General features: G+C 42.6%; 1 protein-coding gene across 1 annotated transcript; it reads left to right on the top strand.

Annotated features, from left to right (window-relative positions):
• LOC129338649 (keratin, type I cytoskeletal 23-like) lies at positions 1-25,318 on the top strand. The gene is made up of 8 exons (XM_054993041.1): positions 1-468; positions 6,157-6,239; positions 8,103-8,259; positions 13,891-14,052; positions 16,689-16,814; positions 21,750-21,970; positions 23,226-23,254; positions 24,972-25,318. The coding sequence occupies exons 1-8, from the start codon at positions 52-54 to the stop codon at positions 25,073-25,075; spliced, it is 1,299 nt and encodes a 432-aa protein (XP_054849016.1). The 5' UTR covers positions 1-51; the 3' UTR covers positions 25,076-25,318.
• Positions 25,319-26,565: the final 1,247 nt, after the last annotated feature.

Genomic DNA, 26,565 nt, shown 5'->3' with positions numbered 1-26,565 from the left:
AGTCGCAAGAGTGTGCCGAGTGTTTACGTTCAGTTCCTAACAGATGACAGCATGAACTCCAGCCAAGGCCTGTACCATTTTTCTTCTGTCTCTCTCGGGGGTGCTGGAGGATGTGGCTTTTCCCATGCAGGAGCTTCCTACAGGGCTTCCAGCATGCATGGAGGAGGCACTGGTGTTTATGTTCCCATTTCCATTGAAAACCCAATCTGGCTGGCCTGTGATGCAGGGGCAGGGTGGGGAAGCGCTTGCGGGAGTCATGGAAACATCTTCCTGGGAAGAAGTGAGAAGCAGACGATGCAGGAGCTGAATGACCGCTTAGCTGCCTACTTGGACAAGGTGCGTTCTCTGGAAGAGGCCAACTCTCAGCTGGAGAGCTGCATCCGGGAGTGGCATCATAAGAGGTCTTCTCATGGCAACCAGTACGACTTTAAGGGATACGAGCAAAACATTACAGACATGCATGAGCAGGTAAGCCAGATACACAAACGGTAAATCACTCATTCAGCCTTGATTGCTGCATTAAATATTCCGAAATACGACTTCAAGTGGGTACTGCTACTGAAGTCAGGGATAAGAAATGTCCTCAAGAAAGGGTGGGAACTTGAAGGGTAGAGGGAATTGGGCAAGGGCTAATTCTTCTAAGATCTTGGGGAGAAGTTATCTTTTTCTAAATGAGCATTTGCACAACATCTCCACCAGTGCTGAAGCATTTAGGCACACTGGATCACAAAATGGCAAGTTAATGCTGAAGTCTACTGCCTTGAAATTTTAATTGTACAAAAATACTGGTATTCTATTTATTTATCAAGTGGCAAGTGCATTAAGTGAATAAATAGATCCCATATAAAAATATCATATATTCTAGTACATAAATAACAGTTAATACGCTCTACCTATACACAATCCTCCAATATTTCCAAACAGTGCATAGACATCCATGTATAATGAGTACAACAATTATGTAGATACATATTCATAAACCTCTAGATAGGGCCAAAAATTCCACAGTCCATTTAAAGGAATGCTCTTTAACTGTTCTTTTCCTCTTCCCTGTGTGTAAAGATATTAGAGTTCTAAGCAGAGAATGTTGTTCTCTGTATGCTGAAGCTGAAATGATGCTTATTTTTTACATGTACTTTTAAATGTATAATTGTTGACACGCCGGCATTGGCAAAGCCTGAGAGCTCTAGATGAATCCTTCAGGCAGATCCTGTACTCCTGCTAAACTCAGTTAATTGAATAACCCTTGAGCAAGCAGAATGGATGATGCATTCCAATTAAATATTTCCATATGCATGTATACATGGGACTTCAGTAACCACTGAATAAATGCAAGGTATTGAATAGCTTTTAACAAGAGGTGATAATACTGATCCACACAGAACTATTTTGGAAGTCTCCTGTTGTGGGCCCATCTGTCTTGACTTTTTGTGATGCAGAAGGAGGGAACTTCCTGACTCTCTGCTACACTACAAAAAAGTGGGCCATTCGGCTCTTAATAATTAAAACAATGATCCCAACCCGCTCCTTGTAACGTCACTATAATAGGAGTTTAAAAAGGAATTTGTGGTTCCTATTAAAAATTTTATATTAGATTTCAATGATGCTGCCTTTCAAGCTTACAATTCTCCATGCAGAACTATCTGTGATGTTAATCTGGACTCTTAATAAAACCTATTTAAACAGTATTAATCTTTGTGATGAATCAGATAAATAACTTTTAATTTTGCATTGCCTTATAAGGAAAGGGTTAGCTTGGGAAGAGCATTTCTGGTTCTGGATGAAGATAATTTGTGCTTCCTGTAATCTGGAAAGATTTTCACACAGCACTCTGCAAGATTGTGTTTAGTGGCATTTCTCCCAGGGGTTTAACACACATCTAAGCAACTCTTTCCCCATGGTAACAGACCCTCTGGGATTAGAGCCAGCATGATTTAAGTCGGGGGGGGGGGGGAGAGCCTGAGCTCTACAGCCAATGGAGAGGAACCAAGAAGCAGTGGTTTTAACCCAGTTTTTCTTTTAGTTTTGAGAATTTCCCCAGGTTAAGAAGTCACGGGAAGCACATCTGGCCTTTCCAACTGCTACTTCCTTCCTTGTCTTCCCCAGCCCATTACTTACCTGTCTTTGATCTGATCCTAAACTGCTTTGAAATGTTGACGCTGTGGGGGCTCTGTTTGCCTGAACAGGTTTCTAGCAGGTGGAAAAGTACTCTTGCCAGCCCAAGGAATTGGTGCACCTGACACCCAGAGTGTAATAAATGTGGGATTTGAGTGCCTTTGGTTCTGCTTCCATAGTTATCTCATGAAGTAAAAAAAAAAAAAAGCACGAGTACCACATGAAGAAACTGATTACATGCTGGCTTTGGCTTGGCTGTGTCCTTCTAATTACTGGGCTGGCTCACCCCCAAGTGATCCTCCTGGACACCCTCCTGGTGGGGAGGGGCCACGGCTTATTTGCAGAGCATCTGCTTTGCATGCAGATGGTCCAGGATCCGTCCCCAGCATCCATATTTAAAAGGAACTGAGTGATGTGAAAGACCTTCACCTGTGACCATCAAAGAGCCACTTCTAGTAGTCAGAGGACTCAGTGCTGAGCCAACGGCCTCACTCGCTATAAGGCAGATGCATGTGTTCTTGTGTATATGCCTGGAGTCTCTGCCCCAGAATTCCCTTTGCTCCTCCTCAGTCCACTTAAACAGACATTGCTCCCCCTCTGCAAGTCCTTAACCCTCTTCTCTGCGCTCATGCTCTTCTGGCTGTTCACCTCAGCCTGATTTTCTAACTCAAATAGTTCTTTAGAATTGTGTTCAGCACATTCAATTTTCTAGACCTCATCTCAGATCTGCATTTAATCATCCTCACATTTTTGGTCCAGACTCCAGAGCCCCAAGAAGGTGAAAGGACAAATGTTTACATTGTGCAAATCCATCACATATTTGCAGTCTTGTTCAGTGGCTTATCCAGCAAAGGCAATTAGATGAGAAACAGTTAGATGAACATTTAATTTCTTATATGAAGGATACTAGAATTTCTCCTGTGGCACCTCTATTTTGGCTCCATGGTCAGTCCATTCCTCAACCAATATATGCTTGAGGATTTTATCCACTTCCTCTGAAGCATCGTGGACAATTAGACCTAGGCTGTACAGCAGCATCCCACCATCATAAAGCTTCCTTCTGGCACAATGGTTCTGTTCACACTCCGCATCAGGCTGATTGCCAGATTGGGAGCCAGAAAGCAAATTTTCCCAGTTCAGATTGGATGCAGACCCTGTGAGTGTCTGTGCGTGTCTGTCATCTCCTGTAATGTATGACTTCATTCTCTTGCTCAAATCATCAAAAGCCATTTGTCTAAGCAAGTTCTCTGTTTATGGCACATTATTGTCAAGGCTCTGCTTTTTTGTGAAGGTGGGGGGGGGTGCAGGGGAAGATGCAGACAGGTGGACTAGATGGCTTTTTGGCCAGTGTGTCTTTGCAACACCCAGCCAGGTGAAGATATGAGTCTTCAGCTTTTTGGTAAAAGACTCCCCCCCCCACACACACAATCTATTATTATTATGCCTTTTAGACATCTCAGCTGAATATTCTGGATACTCCTTCAAACTGGGAACTATCAAAATAGAAATAATTCATTCCAAGTCTTCAGCTACTGCCCTTTTCCTGCTCCACAGTTCAATAACAATTACATGCCTTGGATATGAAAAGGTTGTCAGGGTTTATTTCTCAGCCAGCTGACTTCTTCAGGGCTTTCCACATCACACCTTCTGGCAATACTTGAGGTGTACACTAATTTCCCAGGAATGTTGTACCTGTTCCCTATGCTGCTTAATGAATACATTCCAAATATGGATCCTTCCAGTTCTGTGATCTTTTTCTTCTTCAAGGAAAGGATTCAGTCATCTCTTGGGAATGCTTCAGTTGCAGGACTCAGGTGACTCAAGTTCCTACCCAAAACCATATACCAAACAAACAAACAAAAATGGCCGAGAGCCAAAACTGCTGTCCTCAGACCTTTTATAACCTTTCTATACACTGCTTTTTCAGAGCCACTCTTCAGCAACCCCACATGTCTTTTCCTTTCACTCGAAATGGATGTTTGATGTAATTCGTCATATGTTTGTAATCACTTAACATATTTTAATCACAGTTTTGGGGCAGGAAGATAATTTTACCACTCTTTCTGCAAGTCTATGGGATGAGAGCGGATTTTAACCAGTATACATGATGTCACTGATGTTATATCAGATTAATTGACAGCAAAGGAAGGCCAAATCTCCACCAGAGCCACTGAGGCACTGGCAGCCCTGCTGGGGCCAGTAGTGTGGGAAAAGGCAATTGTGTTTTCCATCACCTCCCAGATCTGCAGTCACAACCTGAGCCCAAGGCATCTCTGAGATGCTGGCAGCATCTTGGCTTGCCTCCAAGTGAGTCTGGCCAAGTACTACCCCCCCCCCTCCCAAATTTGTTTTCTGGCACACCAATATCTTAATGGTAGATGGTGCATTGTTTTGGACACTTAGGCAAAAAAAGATTGCCAATCCCCTATAAAGAATCAACGCGTATGGCTTCCACATACTAATTTCCATCCCACCACCACACTGCATCCTTCTTTCTAAAGGGAAGACAGGAGCAAACTCAGATAAATTAAAATCAGGAGATCTATGAAAGAAACACTGTAGTGTGGATGGAAGATATTATTTAGATTATCCAGGGATGTAAGTACTGCTGGAAAAGAATGGTGGTAAGCACACAAGACAAATCTTAAAGCCAGAAAGAATGGATGTTCATAAGATGGAGTAGGATAAAGGTAATTGCTCTTCTTTCTGTCTCCTTTTGCCTTCACCTCTGCCTAAAAGGGGTGCAGGGACTTCAGCGATTGTAGCTACTGTTGCCATCTCTGGCTTGGAAATTCCTGGAGATTTAGTTAGGGTGGTGCTTGGGGAGAGCAGAGTTTGGGGAAGGACAGATCAGTGGGGATGTGATACAACAGTCTGCCTTCCAAAGCTGTCATTTTCTCCAGGGGAACTGACCTCTGGAGATCAATCATAATTACAGGAGAACTTCATGTCCCAGGTTGGCAATTGTACTCCTCATAGACTTTTTGGCACGATGAGTATCTATTTAGCTGCAGCTCCTAAAAACAGATAGTAGTGCACTTTAGGTAAGCAGGGACTGAGCAATCTTAGCTGATAAAAATGCGACCATCTAAATCTTAGCTATAAGGGTACTATGTTGGAGCACAAAGGGACAGCACTAAAAGAACTGTTTCGCTAGTGAGATACTCTTGCTAACAAAGAAACAAGCAGAATTTATTGAGGCTGCAGATCTGTTATTGGTCATGCACAGGAGTCCCCAGTCTTGTTTAGCCTGTGGTCACTTCTGGAATTGTGAGAACTATGAGTGGATACGATGAAAAAATGGATCCCATGGGGGCCACTGCCAGCCACAGCATGGCTGCTATCCATGCTGCGGCCAATCACAAAATATTTCTTCATAACGCCTATGTCTTTTTTACTCATAGAAATGGTAACCTTTCCAGGTAAATAAACTTCTGACAACTGAGATCTTGAATGTCTTTTACAAACCACCAGAATCGGAAACATTTTACTTGGATGATGATTTGTATTCAACAAGGTTTCCAACTTTCATGATACTAACTCAAGTGGCACACTTGAAGTAGTTTTTTAAAATATTTAAATTAAGTCAATAGGTATTATGGAAGAGCCCTACTGTCTGAGGGGGTCACAACGTAAATTCTAACAGTGCAAACTTCAAATTAGTCATCAGACAACAATTCAGTGAATTCTTAGATTGAAGAATAGGAAAGGGAGAGAAACAACAAAGAATTTTGGCACTTTTCTGGCACTTGTTGTCATTGCACAGAGTTCTAACACTTCTCGAGCTGATATTGAATGCAGCAGCGACAAGACAGATACTGCTTCTTGGCACAGCTATCTTTGACATTGATGTTATGGTACTTACAGTATTTCTGCACTGTGTAAAAGAATTACTCTCAAATCCAGTGTGCTAAGAATCAAAAGCCTTACCCACATTTAATTAAACTCCCCAGACACACAATCTCCCCACAAATGAGAACTGTTTCATGAGATACATCTAGATGTCCATATAGAGATTAATTCTATGTGTAAAAATTACAGATCGAAAATGGACGGGTTACCAATGCAGGCATCGTCCTACAGATTGACAATGCTAAAATGGCGACAGAAGACTTCAGACTCAAGTAAGTTGTTTCTTGAATTTTTCACTCATCCTTGGAAAGAGAAAAGGGCAAAACCCTAGGCCTGATTCTTAGTCTGTAACAACCCAGAAAATATTGCATCTAGATAAAGCATGGCTTAAATTGCATAAAGTTTGAGTCACACACCATTTATTACACTGTACTCATATTAACTACCCAGTTCAGTAGGCTGCTGGTTAACCACTAGGCTGGACAAAGTACAAGATACTGAAAAGCACAGAACAATATTCCCCTGACTCTTATTCACTGGCCCTCAGCTACCCATTTTACTTTCTGCCATGTCTATTTGGCATGTTACAACACCTTGGTGTGAAGTATCCATTAGAGATGATTGCAGGGGGGGAAATGGAATAATATATGATAAGAATCAAAAAGGCAATGAGGACCAGAAGAATAGCTTTAAAAACAAGTTCTGTGTAAGGAGTTCTCCAATGCTTGCAGGCTGTGTCTGCTTTCCCCCCATCCCTTTACTCAGCATCACTGAAATATCATATTTACTCAAAAGAAAGACAATACTGAATGTAAGAAAATCCCTTTAAAAATGTTATAAAAATGTAACTTGTATGCGCATGTAATACAAACTTCTCTCTGTCTTTGATGGCATACCTGGGAAAAAATCCCAGTCTTGAATTTGAGTAGATATGGTATTTGTTTTGCCATGGGTTTCATACATTCTTCAGGACCCTCACACTGGCTAGTTTCTTTCTGCTCCTGTTGACCGTGGAATTCTCCTGGCTAGAGCAGTTCAAACAATTCCTCTCTCAGTCACTGTAATGCAATCTAATGGGAACATCCAGAAGGTTGTTCTGCTAGATTTTCCCTGGAACAATTTCTCAAATGTGTAAATAGTTTAACTTGAGCTACAAGTTTCGAATGTTTGTAAGTAAATTCTGCGCCTACTCCACCTCATCTAATGAGGCAAGCCAGTTTCCACAGATGGCAATGATTAAAGTTATTGTTTACACTGAGCGCCATTTTACCCTGCTATGGCAGACAAATGAATTTACACCAATACATCTGTCATCTGACATTGTGTGTGCACACAAAGGAAATGTATCATATCTAGACACAGAATGTATTAGGAATGACAATTATCTCATAGTGTTGACAGTCACCTCAGGGTAATTCTGGCATTTGTTACAACATAGACTTCATTCCACGCACTAGTTCACTGCATGTTAAACAGTCACTGTTTCCTCCAACCCAGCCCTGATCACTATTTTAGCTCATGAGTTTTATATTTTGCCAAATTGATGTAGGGAGCAATCACTTTGAGTCAATTTTTGATGCAAGCCAAATGCATCATGAAGTGCTCACTAGTTAGTTCTCTGTCCCTACCCAGTAGTTTCTGTGTTGTTTAATATGTCATGTTAAATTGCTTATGCATTGTTTTAGCATTGTCTTCAGTTCTGTATTGGCTTCTGCTTGTATTCAAATTTCTACAATCCGTACTCTATTGTAGTGTTTTTTTAATGTTTGATTGTATTGACCTATACTGTGTAATCCACCTTGAGTCTCAGTGAGAAAGACAGACAAACAAACAAACATACATACATACATTCCTGATCCTTAGGAATGGCCCAATATAGAAGACTGGGTAGAATAATTGGGGATTTTTCTTGCTAGGACCTAGTCTATAGTTTTTGGCATGAAGGTGTTGGCATGGACTGGTTAAAGAGTTACAATCCTGCAATCCTACAGCCATTTTGCTGGGAATAACCCCTTTGACTAACATGAAATTTGTTTTCCAAGTAGACCTTCTTAGGGTCCATACAATCCTAAAATTTGGGGGGGGGCACTCTGTCCACATCATTCAACTATGTCACTTTTTTCCTCTTGGTTAAGATACGAGACAGAGAAAGCACTCCGTCAAAGTGTGCAGAATGATGTTGAAAACATTCGTAAGGAACTTGACAATATGACAATAATCATAACTGATCTAGAAATGGAGATTGAAGCTCTGCGAGAAGATCATATACTCAAGAAGAAAGAACATGAAGAGGTAAGACAAACATGAAAGAGTTGCTTTTTTAAAAAAATCACTAAGGTGCATTAGTTGAATTTCCTAGATTTTAGTTCTTACACTTCCAATAATAATAATAACAACAGCAACAGCAGCAGCAGCAGCAACAACAACAGTGCAATCCCAAAAACAGTTACACCCTTTCTAAATTCATGGGTGTCAATGAAGTTAAAAAGGTGTAAATCTGTTCAGAACTATGCTGTAAGTTATCTGAGACCCTTTTAAGTTTGTTGACCTAATGAAAACAGATGTGTTGAGAAGTCATGCTGAAATATTTGCTTTGGTTTTACTGGGAGCTGCTGCACTTAAGGGAATTTTATCTATACTGCTATCTATGCAGAAAGTTTATCTCTGGTCAGGAGGAGTCAGACAACCTACTGGCAAGTGCTGGTCCTATCTGTACTACATTCATTGCAATATTAAAATAACCATTACTGATTCATTGGGTGTTCCTCCGCCCCACCACTTTCACAAGCCACTGAATAATGCCCAGAGAAGGGATTATTTTGGTGTATACTGTTTCAGAGCTGAAGTCTCAGGATTTCTGCTAGAGAATCTTACCTGTTAGATCCCAAACATAGTACTGAAGTTTTGGGGATTGGTCTTAAGGCAGTCCAAGCAGAATTATGTCAAAACTCACAGAAAATATTTGCCTGGGTCCCTAAACAGGATAACTGATTGAAGCTCTTTAAGTACAACTAAACAAAATCTTGAACTTAATACCTGTCAGTTAAACATCGAGCCTGATTTCCTGCACTCTCTATGCAACTGTGCATAAACATCCCCTGCCATTTGTCTTTGTCTTATCTGTATGCCAAGTTGTACCACACAGAGTGATCATCATAGGCTCCATTTGTTTAGGGTGAAGTTTATTTAAGTATTTATATCTTCCTTTTCTATGGGAGGGAGCATAAAGTACCTCACAGCAACAAACAAATTCAATATAGATTTGGGTCCGCAACCTTTTAAAGCCCATGGGCTCCTCTGAAATTCTCACACAGTGTGGCGCATGCAACCACAAAATGGCCGCCTGTCACAGAAGGCAGAGCCAACTACACAGGCTGTCAGCATTCCAGGCAGAAATTCTGTTTAATGTGTGTGGGGGGGAGGCGGGGGGAATCACTCACTCCCACTCTTAGTTGATCATTTTCTCACTCACACATACTCACAGGAAGCATAAGTGCAGGGGAAGATACAGATAATTTTAAAAAATACACTGATGAGGGGAATGAGAGAGAATAAAACTGGCACTGTGGTGGCAGCTACTGCTGAAACAAGTTTTAAAAAATATCCACAATCAATCAGAACCTCTTCCATGCAAGAGCCGCTCCTGGCCCTGCCCACTTTCTAAAAACACTGGGTTCCCAAGGGCACCATATTGGAGACCCCTGATATAGATAAAATAACAATATGGCTTCAGTGGGTCAGGAATCAATTGCTGGTTCATCCACAGGTACCATACAAGAGCCATGGGTTAAAATCTATTTGGCTTTTGCCCTTTGACTCATGCTTTGTCACACACCCAACTTTACAGTACCCGCAGGAAGAGGAAGACAAATTTAGTCCAGATGGAACTCAGTTGCCAGCAAAGATCTTCCTCTTCACTCCCCACTCCCCAGTCAGTTTATTTGTTTTGCACATACTTCATTTTGAACATTTTATCTTTTGGATTTTGCTTCCATCTTAACATTTACCTGCAAACCCACTTCAGCAGCCTGTGTGCATATGCATGTGTGTACACACATTGAGAGTGGTACAGCTAATCCATACTCTATTGTTAAAAATCAATAGAGTGTTCTATATCTGAAAATAATATTCTCCAGCCAGCTGCTTCTTTTGAGAACAAATGTCCCAATTGCTTGCTCTGTCCTTAATGTTCCTTTAATATTGGTTTTCCTGCAATGCTCCAGAACTATTATTGGCTCTTCCAGTGGCCGTGTGATCCAACATATAATAATATAGGTGAAGCACAACCATTGGTGTGTTAAGGGATTCTTGTGGTAGTTCCTAGGGCTGAAGGGGAATGGAAACAACAGCAAAAATGTAGAACATGACCCAAATACAAGGCAGTGTTCCAATCACAAATGTAATTTTGTGCCACGAAAATGCTTTTGGCAAGGTGCATTGAGATGTTCCCCTCTAAGCAACTAAACAGAATACCATGTTAGGTGGCCTTATATTGGCTGGTTTTAGCATTATTACCTTGGCTTCCCAAGGGCGCTTTGCAGTATAACAGCCACAGGATGATACTGTAATGAAGGGAACTTTACCAGACCAGTTCAGCTTGTCTAATAATTAGGTTGTTTACACAGTAATTATGTGTATTCCATTCAGTTGCTCCTGCAGTAATTACAAAGAACGTTTACAGCCTTTGCATATAAACCTGGTCACACACAGTTTTGTGAAAACTATGAGTAGGGACTGAAAAACAGTCTCATGTACAGTAGAAGACAATGCTCCTTGGAGTTGTATGTGCTGTTTTAGTAAGGGATTCTAAAACCCTATTTAACTCTGTTTTTAAACTGCGTCACTGGGTTAGATTTTTCTCAACATGGTTATAGTCCAATCTTTTTATTGTTTCACATATACGCATTCCTCCAGCATACAGTATTACGCTGGTGTCCTACAGGGATGCTCAAACACCTATTTGCAAACAGAGACATGATTTTTTGATGATCACATACCTAGTCTGTCAATCTGTTTGTGGGTGTTCTACAAGTGGCATTCCTTACTAAGTCATGCAGAACAGCACAATCGACTTTTTTGGAAGTGAATTCTCACAAAGCCTGACTGAAGTCTACTACTTCCCCATCTTTGTTCCATACTTGCTCTGCTCAGCAGGCAGTTGTTTAAATTGACAAGTGAATCGACAGCACAAGTGCATGTGTGCACACAAGAAAGGATAAGCAATTGACATTCCAAAAGACGAATCATATAACTCATGCATCATATAACTCAGTTATCAATAAATACTACGTTTCCATAAAATCCCACCTTTTGGTATTCATCTAAAAAGTCCTTAGTGATATTAATGGCTGCCAAACAGTTTGAATCAGCCATATCCTTGCACACGTGCTCTTTTGGGAAAACCCAATAAAAAACAGTTTAGCAGGAACTCTTGGCTGCTTAACACGAACGAAATCAACCAAGCAATCAGCTTACATCTGACAGCTACCTTCGAACATAGAAAATTCCACTGCTGAACATGTTCACATAGTGAAATTCGAAGCATCCCTAGTGTACTAAATTATATCACACAGGCAATGCCTCAGTGGTTGAGCATACATTTAGCATGCACAGGATCTTCCTGAGTTACATCCCAAGCATTTTTGGTGAGCCAACCTTCCCTGCCATCCCCTTCCTTCCTTTGCCTAAAATCTTTAAAACCTCCCTCTCAGAATACAAATTCTATAGACTTGGAACATATGTGTTAATTTGCCCTAATAAATCTTGCTGCAAAAATGTTGGTTTGTGAGACATTGTTTATGCAGGGCACGAGAAATCTTGTGCTTGCATTGCCACCCTAGTCAGAATGAAGAGGCAGACACTAAGTTGGATCTAAGGGCCACTTTATTAACTATATACAGCAACAATAAACACAACAGCAAGGGCCTAAAGCGGTACAGGTCAGGCCACGGGATCCACCATGGACCTCCGCCCTGACCTGTCTGGGTGAGCCCCGAAGCCCCGGGTGCGACCCATCCACAGGATGGTGTGGACCCGGCCGGCCAGGCAAACTTGGTCACCCCCCTTTTGAGCACCTAACACCTCAGCCGTATAGCAGTGAGGTAAGGCCTCTCCAGCGGGGGCTCCCGAAGGCAGCCTGCCCCTGCCACTGGCAGCCGTCAAAGCAGTACCAGGCCTTGGGGCAGGCCCCTCTTCCCACTAATGGGGAAGCGCCAAGAGTGCTCACCGGCCCGCATCCTATCTAAACCCAAACCTGCCAGGGAATAGTAACAGGCACCACCCAGAGCCAATCACCTCAAACCCCTCCTTGGTGCAAGGTAGGCGAAAAAAACCCTTCCTCCAGTGCCAATGCGGATAAAAGGGGGGAGGGGAATTCCTACCCGGCCCTGATAACAGCAGCCAGCTAGTCCTACACCAAATATAGGGTGAGGAGGGTGGGCCGAGCTCCAAAGGCGACTGCGTCTGGGCCGGGCAGCGCAGCCTCCTAGGGCTCCTTTGCTGCCCTGCCCAGACAACCCAAATATGGAAGGAGGGGGGAAGGGTGGTGCAGCCTCCCTCCTTCCAGGGCTGCAATGAACGGCACCCAGCTTAAGCAGCTTTGCTGCACGCTGGGTAGGTGCCGCATTTTCAACTTAGTTGATGCCTCCCAGGTGAAGAGCAAAGGGAAAACAACTATCTGAGGTGGGAAGCTTTAAGGGGGGGGGAATCATTCAGCACCCCAAATCACTGATTTCAAACAGATCAACAGCACAAGTGCATGTGTGCATACACAGAAAGGATAAGCAAATGACATTCCAAAAGATGAAGATCAGGAATCCTGTTCTACCAGCATCAGCCTTGCAGTGCTAGAACAGGCTGTTAGAATCACTCCTGGCTCATCAGTGCCAATTAAACATGACAGGCACACCCCACACAACTGCATGTGTAAAGCACACTGGGTTGGGTTGGTCTTCCTCCTTTATTAAGAGCCTAGGAGCCCCAGCTGCCTTTGCTGTACAACTGCTTGGTCCATTTGCCTTACAGCTCAACTCCCTTCCAGGAGATGCCATGGTTCAAGCAATGGTGTGCTGCAGGGGAAAGGGCAGGGTTTAGTTCCTCTCATCTGCACACATCGTTTTTCTTTTTTTTAAAAAAGCACACCCACCCACCATGCTTTATACATACGCAAACAGTCATGTTAACTAATATACAAAGATGCCCTGTCACATCAAGCTTGGTCCTGCAACTATTCTTAAATTACTTTTTAATGGGCTGGAATATAAGCAGGTGTGAGTCAAAGTATGTTCTGTTCTGAACATCCCGAGCTCCACCTCACTTGCTTCTCTGCTGCTATTAATTTGCCAATGTATTACCTCTTTTCTAAAGTTTGTCGTTGAACTGTAGAGTATGGGTTGGATGCTGACAAATGCTTCCATGGATGCAAAAAGTGCAATTTTACTGCTTCCATCCTCCTGTAGCAGCTCAAAATGCACCCCCAACCCTGTTCCATGGAAGCATTAGTCGGGATCCAAGTCTAGACATGACTCCTCTCCTATGTTGTCTGCAGAGCACAGCATACTATCAGTATTTAAGAAGAAGAGGTAGAACAGGTAACAGGCCATTTGGGACTGAACATCCTCACTGCCCCAAATCTTGCAATCAAAAAAATTTGAGCTGCCTAGCAACTCGTGTTTAGGGAAGTTTGTTTTAACTTTTTAAAACTTAGTTAGGAGATGACATTGTTTAGGAAAATCTCATCCAAGGTTAAACTGTATAGAACACAAGTCAAAGTTCAGAAGGAGGGAAGTGAGTCCACCTTAAAATCATTTGTTTTCCACTCAAAGAGGAGGGGGTGGCAGACTTGAACGCTACAATGCAATGGGATTGTCTCGCTTCTTGGTTTGATATGTGCTGATATCCTTCCTCACATTTGTTCGTGTACAGAACATGGCAGCACATTCCTCTTCCGAGGACTTGAAGGTGAACGTGAAGGTGAACACAGCCCCACCAGAAGATCTGTCCAAGATTCTGGCAGGGATCAGAGAGGATTATGAAGCGATAATTGAAAAGAACAAGCAAAGCCTTGATGCTTGGTTCCAACAGCAGGTAACAGCAAAGCAACAGATATCCTTGTCAAGCCTGCCCTATATTCCGGAGAAATCCTTTTTGGCTAGGATTTTGAAGCGTTAGTTATTGGTGTATTAGAATGTGGCCTCGGGTTGCCACAAGAGCTTGCTAACTTAATTGCATTCCAGGAATTCACAGTGCCCCAGGGAGTTGTCTCACACACATTGTCCCTGACATTGCAATAATGTTGGAGTTGGATAAAATGCTCAGTTGTGTCAATAGCGGGGGAATAACACTTCCTCATGGGTGGCAATGCCCTTTCCTGACCTTTCTGCACTCAGTAATTATTAATAGCATCACATTCAATCAATTTGTCTTTATTGCATCAGCAAATAAGCCATAACAACAACACAATATCCTTCAAGATAAAATCAAGACATTTCCACAAATTTTCATGGGATAAATTAAAATCCATAATAAACATTTAAAATATCTCAAAATAAAACCACCTTACAATCCAATGACTAATGACCCAGAATAGAGCAATTAGTGTGTGGGTCAATTATTAATAGCCTGACCTTGCCTGGCTAGTTTAAAGCTAATTTCCCCATTAGCTGGGCCCAAATTAGAAAATGACACCCTCTATGCCTCACCCTTCATGCCTGATTAGCCAAGTGGCCCAAAGGAAGCTTCCTCCCCCAAGGCGTCCTTTTGAAAAGCAGGTTTTTCCCATGGGTGTGTGTTTGTGAGTGTGAGTCTGACATCACCCACCAGGGGAAGGCTATGCAGCATTTTGATACTGAGATACGAGTATGTGCAGGCTGATTTCTGAACTCTGGCCAGCTCAGCTAATTATACCAATGCCTTGTCAGAGTCTAGAAGTTAGAACTACGTTCTCTTTTTGGTTTCATTCCTAAATTGTTTTTGTTTTCTTTCTTTCACCAATAAAGTAAAAATGTTCTATGTATTGTCGAAGGCTTTCACGGCCGGAGAACGATGGTTGTTGTGGGTTTTCCAGGCTGTATTGCCGTGGTCTTGGCATTGTAGTTCCTGACGTTTCACCAGCAGCTGTGGCTGGCATCTTCAGAGGTGTAGCACCAAAAGACAGAAATTGTCTAGATTGTTGTTAATGCAGAAAACAGACTTGTAAGTTACTCCACCCCATGCTTTTAGATCTTTGAGTATTGTCAATGGGCTGAAAAAGAGTCGGTACTAAGATGTCAGAAAGACCACACACATAGGCATGGTTCAGAGTTACACGTGCTCTCCCCCTCTCCTCACACACAGCCACTTCATGATCAAACTGCTGTTTGGAATCCTGGTTCCTAAGGAAAGTGAAAACCATTGTTTGCTGGGAAAGCAGAAATAACTGAGGGTGGAAATACAAGTTACAAAGTACCCAGGGATGTTCAAGTGAATGTCATTTCATGTGTCCTGCCCCCTCCAACTTCTCATGCACTCATGTGCACAGTCACACTTCAGTTTGCTCCACGCGAGTACATTCACGTGTTCAATATCAGTTTCTCCTCAACTGCTAAAAGTATCTCAGACTCTCTTGCTGTTTATTTTTATTTTTTGTGAGGTGCCATTTTTCCATTCTGGTAACATGGTTTGAAATTGATGCAAACTGTTGCATTACATTTCTGTAAAGAAACAGCTCTGGCTATGCCTTTCTTTGCTACCACTGTAGTTAATCTTGGACAAGGAAATTCTCTGTTTGCAACTGCCAAATTTCCAGTGTCCATCCCTGAGAGTTCTCACTGCAAAAACAGAGCTGAATGGGTGCTCTGCCTTCTCAATTCACCGGGAGCTCTGGTGAAAGTGGCACACACGTGTGCCGAGCAAGAGACTGAATGTAAACTGAGGACTAGAGATGGGCACGAACCATAAAAAAACAAACCATGTGGTTCGTGGTTTGTCAAATTTCACGAACCAAGAACCATGAACTTTCATGAACCTGTCCCTGGCTTGCGAACCGGTTCATTTGGTTTGTGAAAACATCACATCCAGGTCAGAAAATGATCACTTCCGGGTCAGCAGAAGGTCTGCAGGAAGTTCACCACCTGTTGCCTAGGAAACTGATTGATTGACACCAGGCTGTCTGCAGTGATGAACCAAAAAAACAAACCAAACGAACCAGCCTAAAGTTCGTGGTGGTCCATCAGAAATGGGATCTGATGAACCACTGGTTCACGAACCACATATCAGCCTGGTTCATGCTTAATTTTTGTTCATATTTTGGTTCATGCCCCTCTCTACTGAGGACCAAACATAAAATCCTGCACTTGAGCGTCCCCGGGTACTTTGCAACATGTATTTCCACTCTGAGTTGGCTGAGCTCAAGGGGAGGAAGGAACACAAGAATAAAGGATTCCTCTCCCCCCAATACTACAGACACACATAGCACCAAACCATGGTTTGCCATTGTGTCTGAACCATGATACAAAGAGTGAGGTACAAGACCTTATATACACAGCTTCACAGTCCCTCCAATTCCTTAATATTTTCCCCACTGTGGGAAATAAATAGTTATTTTTGAGATCTGATCTTTGCAGTTAAGCCTAGAGGAAAAATTCCTGTAAAACCTTGCACATAATAGGGTACTAAACCCCTCTCAGGTAAGCTGGGTGATAACAGCAAGTTAATAAATTATTTCATCTGCTTTTTCTCTACAGCTTACAAGTGATTCAACAGAAGCAAGACCCAGCCATGAAGAACTACAGACTGCTCGGAAAGAAATCACTGAATTGAATCGCACACTGCAAACCCTGGAAATTGATCTACAGACCCAGCTAAACAAGGTAACTACCATGGTTGAAGATGGACCTAGGTTAGATAACTTCCCAAAATTCCTCCACATTCTGTTTTTGGTGCTGTAAATGACAGCAGAATCTGTCTAAGAAGTTAGAACCTGACTTTTGTCCCTTTAGTCCCATGATCCCCTGCCTTCCTAAATTCAAACTATGCTCATTTATGTACAGCAGCCTGACCCCATGTTAGTCTCATTTTTCTTTATTCGTAATGGCTGTGGTTATATACAAATTAATACCAATTTGCTAGGTCAGACCAGGGTCTGTTTGTTTATGTCATTTGTAGTCCACCTTTCTCACTGAGACTCAAGGCGGATTACATAGTGTGAGATTAGTACAATCAGTATCAAGGACATTCCCATAAACGATGCCACAGGTTAAATAAATACACGTTTACAAAGTAATAGCGTTAGTAAGAATTAGAGATAGGCCTGATCTGAATTACGATTTCAACCCCCCCCCCCCCCGATTTTGGCGTCTGCACCATCGTGACTCAGCTAATCGGTTCTGTCCAGGGCAACCGATCCAGCAGTCAGGAGTTTGCTTGTTTGGGACTTGATCGGATGGGTCAGTTTCTGTTCGGAATTGCAGACACTCTTGCGCCTGTAATTTATTCCCGGGGCAATGGAGTCAGGGGAATGAGCTGTGTTTGCCCTCCTTCTGTCGCCCTCAAAACACGAATGGAAGCCTAGCTTTCCTTGATTAGCAGGCTTCCTTCCAACCACGGAGCAGCAACCCAGGGGAGGGAGGGGGAAGGGGGTGTTCTGAAGCCATGGGCATAAAGGAAAGGCAAAAGGCAGTGCAGGAGGCTGGGAGGCCGCCCGCGCCGTTTGCCTTTCCCCAGGACAAGGGGCGTGTGGGCAAGCCATCCATCCCTTGTCCTGGGGAAAGGCAAAAGGCAGTGCGGGAGGCTGGGAGGCCGCCTGCACCGTTGACCTTTCCCCAGGACAAGGGGCGCGTGGGCAAGCCGGCTGCCCCTTGTCTTGCGGGGCAGGTGAATGGCACGGGCAGCCTCTGAGCCACTTGCGCTGCCGCCAGCTCCGCAGCACACTGGAACAGCCAGCTTGCTGCATGGGCGGGGGCGACTCAGGAGCGCGCGCGCATGCGTGTGCAAGAGCCTGACTACGGTTGCCCTGGGTGCTGGCCTCCCCGATTCCGGACCGGAAATGAGACTTGATCGGTTAGAATCGGTGACCCACGTTCGGTGGCAGCCCAGATCCACGAACGGCTTAATCTGAATTTTTTTTTGGATCGTGCCCATGTCTAGTAAGGATCCAATACAGAGTTCAGGAAATGCTGAAACAGAACATAATCAATTATAGAACTGGCATTAGACAACATGAAGCATGAGTAGTACATGGGAGTACATATTTAAAGCAACAGATAATATGTAAGGCAACATAGTGGTGAAGTCCCCAATTCATTAGTGAAGCATCTGAGACCCCCTCCCTACAATAGAGCCCTCCTGTCTGAGTAAAAAGCCTTTTTGAAGAATTTGGTTTTGCATTGTTTGTGGAAAGCCAGGAGAGTGGGAGCTCTCCTGATCTCCTCAGGCAGGCCGTTCCACAGGGTAGGGGCCAACAGCAGCCAAATAAATGCCTACGGAAATTCAAAATATGTTTCCAACATCTGGCATTAAGTGTTTATCTATTCATTACAATTGATACTAGTCATGTGACTCACATGCAGATACGGGACTCACCTTTACAAAGTGTTCCACTGCTCATTATGGCTCCGAGTGCTGTGAAGAGGGAAGAGGGATTTCAGGATTCTTTTTGCAACTGGGAACAGCCGAAGGAGGGCCCTGTCTGCCCCTTCCTTGGGCTCCACGTGTCCTGGATCATGTGACCATGATCAAAGGCCACATGGAGCCCAATAAAGGGGCAAATAGCTTCCATTTCATGGTTGTTTTCACTTGCAAAAATGGGGCAGAGGGGAATCCTGAAACCCTTCACCCCCCCCCCCAATGTCCAGAGCCATGCTGAGCACTTTGTAAAGGTGAGTTCCTCTATGCATGGGTAGTTGTGAGTCATGTTGAGGAATCCCTGACACAACTCATGTCTGTTGTAATGCATAGATAAGCCCTTAGAACTATAGATCCTCTGAACATGGAGAGACATTTAGGTTCAAACTGCATGATACATCTGGACACAAATTGGTCAGGGTTCCCCCATAACCTGATGACAGCTGCAGGGAACTTATTTCCCAAGCATCGTAAAACCCAATCTGGACCAGGACCATGGCACAGTAGGAGAGGGAGGGGGCAGGGATGGAAAGAACGATGTTGCATCACTTCCTGCAAATATCTTGAAGCAATGCCACCATGCCAACATGATGCTTACAGATTAGCCCCAAACTATGGCTTTACCATAGAACTATTGGTGAATCCTAGAGTGCCACACCTGCATGATGATGTCACTTCTGGATATTCACTGTGACATTGCAGCATTAGTGCAGCATTTCCCTGCCCCCCCCCACCCTGTCCTGCCGAGCAGTAGCAGGTGGCAGGAGGAAGGGAGGTCTTCCACTAAAGCCCCTCTCCCTGAGCAGTCCCAAGCCAAATCAGGCCCTGTAACTCCCTGCAGCTGCCATTTGGCTGCAGGGTATGCATTGGGTCAGGGAAACTCCAACCTGACTTGTGTCCAAATATATTGTGCCATTTTGACTTAGTTTTTGCAGCTAGTGGTCACACTGATAGAATGAACAGGAAAGCAGTCATTAGGATAATCCACTGCAAATAAATCCAATGTAACAGGTACAACACTCAAGTTTGGTTGCAGGGAACAAGGGGGAGAAGATGGGGTGCTACAGGGTTGGATCCAGCCAGCTACTCTTTTCAGTCTTGCTGAATCCACCTCCTTATTAAAGCCTCCTTCACACATGGCATTTGTCCATTTAAGTCCCATGACCCCCAGCATAGCCTTTTGGATGGTCAAAGGGGATCCCTCCTTGCTTTTTTACCAGCAGAAAATTGGCGGGATCCAATGCATACTCTTTGCCATGGCTCAGGGATCCAACCCAGACTGCAAGCCGATTACCATGATCTGGTCTATGTACTTCATTACAGAAATAAAATATATACAAGAATCTTCATAAATGGAAGGCTGGAAAATTCAGACATTCAATCAGTTAGTGCAGTTTTGTCTTTAAGCAAGTTAGAAGGGTGTTTCTATTAGGGCTGAGCTGAAATGGTGGTAAATATTTCATGAAAAACACAGTATAAATTGCACCTTCCTTTTCCCTAATAATTTTCAGAGGGCTCTAAAAGGGGCAAAACTGTTTGCACCCATACATACGTACTCACACATACAGTTAGGCAGAGATGCTCCCCTTCTGACCCCACTAGTGCCTTTCTTAGTGCCCTCTTAGTGCCTATTACATCTGGGCCACAAAAATGTGAAGCACAAATACAGGATGGGGGATACACTTCTGGGTAGTAGTGTATGCGAAAGAGATCTTGGGGTAAGAGTGGACTGTAAACTAAATATGAGCAGTCAGTGTGATGCAATGGTAAAAAAGGCAAGCTCAGTCTTGGGCTGTATCAAAAGGGCCATTGCATCGAAATCGCAGGAGGTCATAGTCCATCTCTATACTGCCTTGGTCAGGCCCACCTGGAGTACTGTCTGCAGGCCTCACTTCAAAAAGGATGTGGACAAAATTGAGAGGGTGCAGAGGAGAGCAACAAGGATGATCAGGGGTCTGGAGACTGAGCCCTACGAGGAAAGGCTGAGAGCCTTGGGAATGTTTAGTTTGGAGAAGAGGAGATTGAGGAGGGGGGGACATGATTGCCCTCTTTAAATATTTGGAAGGCTGTCATTTGGAGGAGGGCAAGGAAGTGTTCCAGTTGGCAGCAGAGGATAGGATCTGAAGCAACAGGCTTAAATTACATGCAGAAAGGTACCGGCTGGATATTAGGAAAAACTTTTTCACAGTCAGAGAAGTTCAAAGGTGGAATCAGCTGCCTAGGGAGGTGGTGAGCTCCCCTTCACTGGCAGTTTTCAAGAAGAGGCTGGATGAATATTTGTCAGGGATGCTTTAGGCTTGTCCTGCATTGAGCAGGGGGTTGGACTAGAAGGTCTGTATGGCCCCTTCCAACTCTTGTGAACCTATGATTCTGGTTGCAGAGCCCTCAGGTGTTGGCACCCCTGTTCAGCCTCTGTCAACTAGTGTATTGGCACCAATTGGTTTTTCTTTAAAACATGATTTCTCTTCCTGGGAGCAGTGATGTAATCATAAAGCCAATGAAGATATCACTCAAAGGACACATAAAGCCAGGGCAGAGGGTACTACCGCAAAGTTCATTATCCTCAAGTGCCCACAGTGCTCAAATCTACTGGATAACATTATTTCCAGGAAGAGAAGACAGATTAAAAAAAATAAAACAAAACTGTGCCAAAGCAGCAGCCAAGTGGTACTATGAATACCTGTGCAAAAGAGATGGGATCTGAGAAGGATTTAATACATCCCACCTCTCCAAAAATTCCCCTTTCAGGCCAAAAATGTTTGCAAATGAACTTTCATTATAGCCCTTATTTTTTTTAATGTACAGGACCCTGCATACCCATGGCACTTACCAAGTGAAATAAACTTAAGACCCCTGTTTTGAGGAGCTTAAATTCCAAATTTAGATGAAAAAACAGAGGGGAGGAATAGAAGATGAAGAACGTACAATAAAAATAAAACAATTACAGGTTCTGCTTTCCTATACAATATGGCTTATCATTTTGGTATAATTCTACACACCACACAGACATTTTGAAAAGCAGGATACAAATATTATGAACTAACACATAGATATGAGTAAGAGAGGTGAAGTCATATTGGCAGATAGAGGCGGTATTTTTCCCAAGTATCTTCTTAGGTGTCTATACAGCCATTATGTACATATTGAAAAGATAACATCTTTGGAATCTTGTGTCTTCTCAGAAATATGCCCTGGAGAATAGCTTAGATGAAACCAAGTCTCGCTACTCCTTTCAACTCGTAAGCATCCAACATGTCATCTCCAAATGTGAAGAAGAGCTCAGTGAACTTCGTCATGATATCAAGCGTCAAAATAACCAGTACAAAGTCCTCTTGGGAATAAAAACTCGCCTGGAGAAAGAGATTTCCACTTATCGCCAGTTGCTGGAAGGAAAGCTCGATGGGTAAGGCAAAATTTACTTCAGGCGGAAAAAAGAAAGGCAAAATCAGTGCCCAGAATGACTGATGTAGAGACAATGCATGGCAGAAAAAGTTGAGGTTAGTGAATGAACAAGTCTGAAAATGGGATTCAAGAGAGGCACTTACCATATTTGCACCCAAGGGTTTGGGTTAATATATGGGGTCCCACACAGGCCTGAAAGGGTTGTTTTTAGGTGGAATTTTATAAGTAATTCACAGCACAATCCTTATTCCAGTCTAAGTCCATTGATTTCAATTAGTTTAGGCCGGAGTAATTCTGCAGAGGATTGTGTTTAGACATAATGCAAACACACATACACTTTCCCCAGATATATTTTTACATGTAAATCTGACAATAACTGTAACTAGTCACTTATAGATTGAAATGAACATGGTTGAGCACTTTAATGGGATTTTTTTAATGATGAGGGCAAGAAAGATGTGGATCCATCAAATTCTTGCAGGTTCTTAGCTGACGGGCCGTTTCCACACGGCTTAGCTTGTTCTGGGAAACAGCAAAATCTCACATGAAATTGCGTGAGAAGACGCTGTTATCACGTCTTCTTGCACGATAACAGCGTCTTCTCATGCGATTTCGCTGTTTTCCGGAACAAGGTAAGTTGTGTGGAAATGGCCAGGGTTTCCATTACATGCTACTTCCCTATATGTCTATACTGCAGGCAGAAGCGAATTTGAAACTATAGAGTACATGTGCCTGAAGCTTTAAAAAAAATCTACTTTTTAAAAGTATGCTTACATGCCCAGTTCCTCTCACATGTGGCAGAACAGAAATATGAGATGATGAGCCAATATTAAGGCTCCTTAAAATTTTCTGTTTAAAGGATCCATCAACATAAAACATTGGATTTGAAAACCAACTGTTTATCCCAACCACAGCTTATAAACCATTCCCTTTGCACCTTGAAGCATACTGTTTACCCTTTACCCTTACCACTCCCTAGAAGCAGAGATCAACTTCGAAAAGAGGTTGCCAACCATTTTTATTATTTTCTTAACAAACAACATAAAAATACCCACTAGTGTCTCTATTTTACCTATAAACTTTACATTCATTAAATATTAAACAACATATATATTTATAACTCCACAAGAAATGTGAACATTCATTTGTTCATGTTGGTTACTCAAACCACTTCTCCAGTTTCCACCCTGAGAATATTACTAAATACAATTGTACTGCATATTAATTTATTTTGTTTTTCTTTTATCATTTTACAGAATGGAGGGCCCAGATTCAAGTTTTCAAGGTAAATGCTTTTTGTCCTGATTTTTTGTAGACAAGCTCACAGTTTCTGTGTCTGATTATGGTCACAGCAGAGTAGAATGAGTATCTGTGAAAAACTGAAGTAGATCGGCAGCAAGCTCGCCCTCTAAGGAACTAAGCATCACCTAGCTCCAAGCATGAGCAAGGTGAATGTGTGTTCCAGTTCACAGAAGCTACTTTTATGAGAGAGATATTTATCCATTAGCAATACATCTATTTAAGCTAAGATTCAAGTGTCCTTTGTGATTCAATGAATAGAACGTCTGTTGTGAGAACATCAACAAATTTCAACACCACTCACTCCCTACAATCTCTCTCTCTTAGGACCACCGCTGCCTTGATTAATCAGAATCTAATGGTAGACCACACCTATTACATGCTCTATTTGTGTGAAATGCTGTGTTTGTGCTGTTCCATAGGTTTATGTGGGTATAGGCAGTCTGTGAAATATTTTGGTTCCTGGCCATTTAGGGCTTTAAAGGGAAGAATCAGCAATTTGTATTGTGCCCAAAAGCAGACTGGCAATAACCACTGAAGTTCTTTAAGAACTGGCAGGGTATGATCTCTACACCAATCGCCGGCCTTTCCAAACAGTCTTCAAAGACAGAACCACATGCATCATGGTGAATTGTAGCAATCTATCCTGGATGTGCTCAGAGCATAGACATCCATAGTCAGATTTCACTTTTGAGGCCTTAACTGGTAAACAAGCCAAAGATTGTTAAAAGTGCTACATTCCACAGAAGACTTCTGAGCCTCCATTTGGAGGCATGTATGTAATAGCAACCTAATAATAGCGACCCAAGCTATAAATCTGCTATTATAGGGGGAGTACAACCCTATACAGGAGAGGTAGACAACTTAACCCCTAATTGGCTACATTCTTAACCAATACCACTGCAGTCTTGTTGGGATTGAGCTCTTTGGCCCTCATCCAGCCTATTATTGCCTACAGACACTCATTCAGAAAAACCACTGACTCACTTAACTTGGTTAACAAGAAGTATAGTCACATGTCATTCGCATACTGATGGTATCTCACTCAGAGGTGTCCTGTATATATTAAATAGCATGGGAAACAGAATGGAACTCTGCAGGACTCCGCAGGCAAAGTGCAATGGAGCCACACAGCTGTCCCCCAGCATCACTTTCTGAAGCCTACAAAACAGACAAAAACAGAACTACAACAGCAAAATGAAACTGATAGCTATCTTGGACAAGTATTTCAGAAGAAGTGCATGATTGATGGTCCTCCTAAATGCTGCTGAGAGGTCCAGGAAAACCAACAGGCTTTCTCCCCTGACAAAGGTCATCCACGAGTACAATAAAATTCATATAGAAAAGTGTGTTTTGCAAATCACAAATGAAATTACTTTGGATAGGGCTCCTCCCAGTCCATAACTGGCACAAATCAGCATTCTGTTCCATGTGTGGCTTGGCTTGCTCTCTGCTAGTTTCTCTCTTTTAGGAGACAAACTTTATGTCCTGTATTTTTGACAGTAACGTGTCAGATTTTCAGATTTTTTCTAGCAATTAACTTGTTTAGGAGTGTTTAGAACAGATTCCAACTTTCTGGGTCATATAAAAGAACCCTAAAATGTCTGATACCATCTTGAGGCACTCAGTTCCAAGCATCATTATGTACATAATAAATCATACGCAGTTTCCTACATAATAATGTATCTCCAAATCTCTTCCAGAACACAAAGGATCAACCAGCCAAAATCTAAAGAAAATTGTGCGAGATAGTGTTGATGGGCATGTAGTCGCCACGCATACTGCTGAGATCAAAAGACAGGTGTGACCTCTTCAATTTGAAGAAAACCTGTATGCAGAGAAATCCTATGCAGAAGTCCTGTTATCTATAAATAGAATTTTCTGTACTTAAAATTCTTTCAGGAATCCATGTTCATTTTTTTTCATTTATATGTTTCCTATAAACTGAATATAATTTAATTTAATGTGAATGCAAATATTCTTACCATTCTTCTCTTGGATCTGACTTCTTTAAAGACCACAAAGACCAATAAAAATGTCATTAAGTTATTATTCTTCCTTGTGCTTTGAATTTAAGTACGGCAATAAATCAACAAAGAAACTTGTTTAAATGCTACACAGCCATACATCTAAAATACAGAAATTTAGTCTAAAGGAAGAGTATAATAATAATAATAACAACATTTAATTTATATACCACCCTTCAGGATGACTTAACACCCACTCAGAGTGGTTTACAAAGTATGTTATTATTATCCCCACAACAAAACACCCTGTGAGGTGGGTGGGGCTGAGAGAGCTAGGAGCTGTGACTGACCCAAGGTCACCCAGTTGGCTTCAAGTGGAGGAGTAGGGAATCAAACCCGGCTCTCCAGATTAAAGTCCCGTGCTCTTAACCACTACACTAAACTGGTGTGATGCTGACTATTCATGATTCCGTATTGCTATTTTCAAACAAAGTCAACAGCAAATATTTGCAGTTTGCTGAACCGGCAATATTTAACATTAAGGGATTTTTAAAAAAATTATAAAATAGTCTACCTGTGTACCCAGTAAGTCCACAGAGCATTGTACAATGAAGTCCACAATGTATCAAAACTAAAATAATAAAAACCAAGCAACTCCCATCAAACAGAGAGAGGACAGAGAGTACCATGGAGAAAAACAGGACGACTGAGCGTACCTCTCTGGACCAATAGAAAAGAAAGACTTCCTTCCCAAAGGTGAACAGGGAAACCCTGGAGGCTTCATAGGTGGTGACAGGCCAAGAATCAGGGGGCTCCTTATTTTTAGTGGGTGCTAAACATACCTCAGAGAAAGAAGACATCCATAGCATGGTTCCACCTGAAGATATAATGTACAAGGAAGCTCATATGATAGGATATAGAATTGGATTCCACTTAAAAGAGATCCTATATATAGTGGCTTGTCTCTCTTCCACCAGGTTGAGGGCTTTCTCTGTAGTGGCCCCATCCTGGTGGAATGCTCTGTCTAACAATACACGTGCCCTACAAGACTAAGGATGGGCACGAACCAGGAAAAAAAATGAACTGTGCGGTTCATGGTTCGTCACGTTTCATGAACCATGAACTTTTATAAACCTGCCCTGGTTCATGAACCAGTTCATTTGGTTCATGAAAATGTCACTTCTGGTCAGCAGAAGGTCTGCAGAAAGCCCATCCCCTGTTGCCTAGGAAACTGACTGATCAGTACCAGGCTGTCTGCAGTGACAAACCGAAAAATGAACCAAACAAACCAGCCTAAAGTTTGTGGCAGTTCATCAAAAATGGCTCTAAC

The sequence above is a fragment of the Eublepharis macularius genome, chromosome 12 (assembly GCF_028583425.1).
Source record: "Eublepharis macularius isolate TG4126 chromosome 12, MPM_Emac_v1.0, whole genome shotgun sequence".
Taxonomy (NCBI): Eukaryota; Metazoa; Chordata; class Lepidosauria; order Squamata; family Eublepharidae; genus Eublepharis; species Eublepharis macularius.
This window is presented reverse-complemented; position numbering and strand designations above follow the sequence as displayed.

What these genes read in the sequence shown, in the direction of transcription:
- LOC129338649 (XM_054993041.1), top strand. Translation starts at nt 52, where the DNA reads ATGAACTCCAGCCAAGGCCTGTACCATTTTTCTTCTGTCTCTCTCGGG. An exon ending in TTACAGACATGCATGAGCAG is followed by an intron (nt 469 to 6,156) that starts GTAAGCCAGATA and finishes TAAAAATTACAG; the next exon opens with ATCGAAAATGGACGGGTTAC. An exon ending in CTGGAAGGAAAGCTCGATGG is followed by an intron (nt 21,971 to 23,225) that starts GTAAGGCAAAAT and finishes ATCATTTTACAG; the next exon opens with AATGGAGGGCCCAGATTCAA.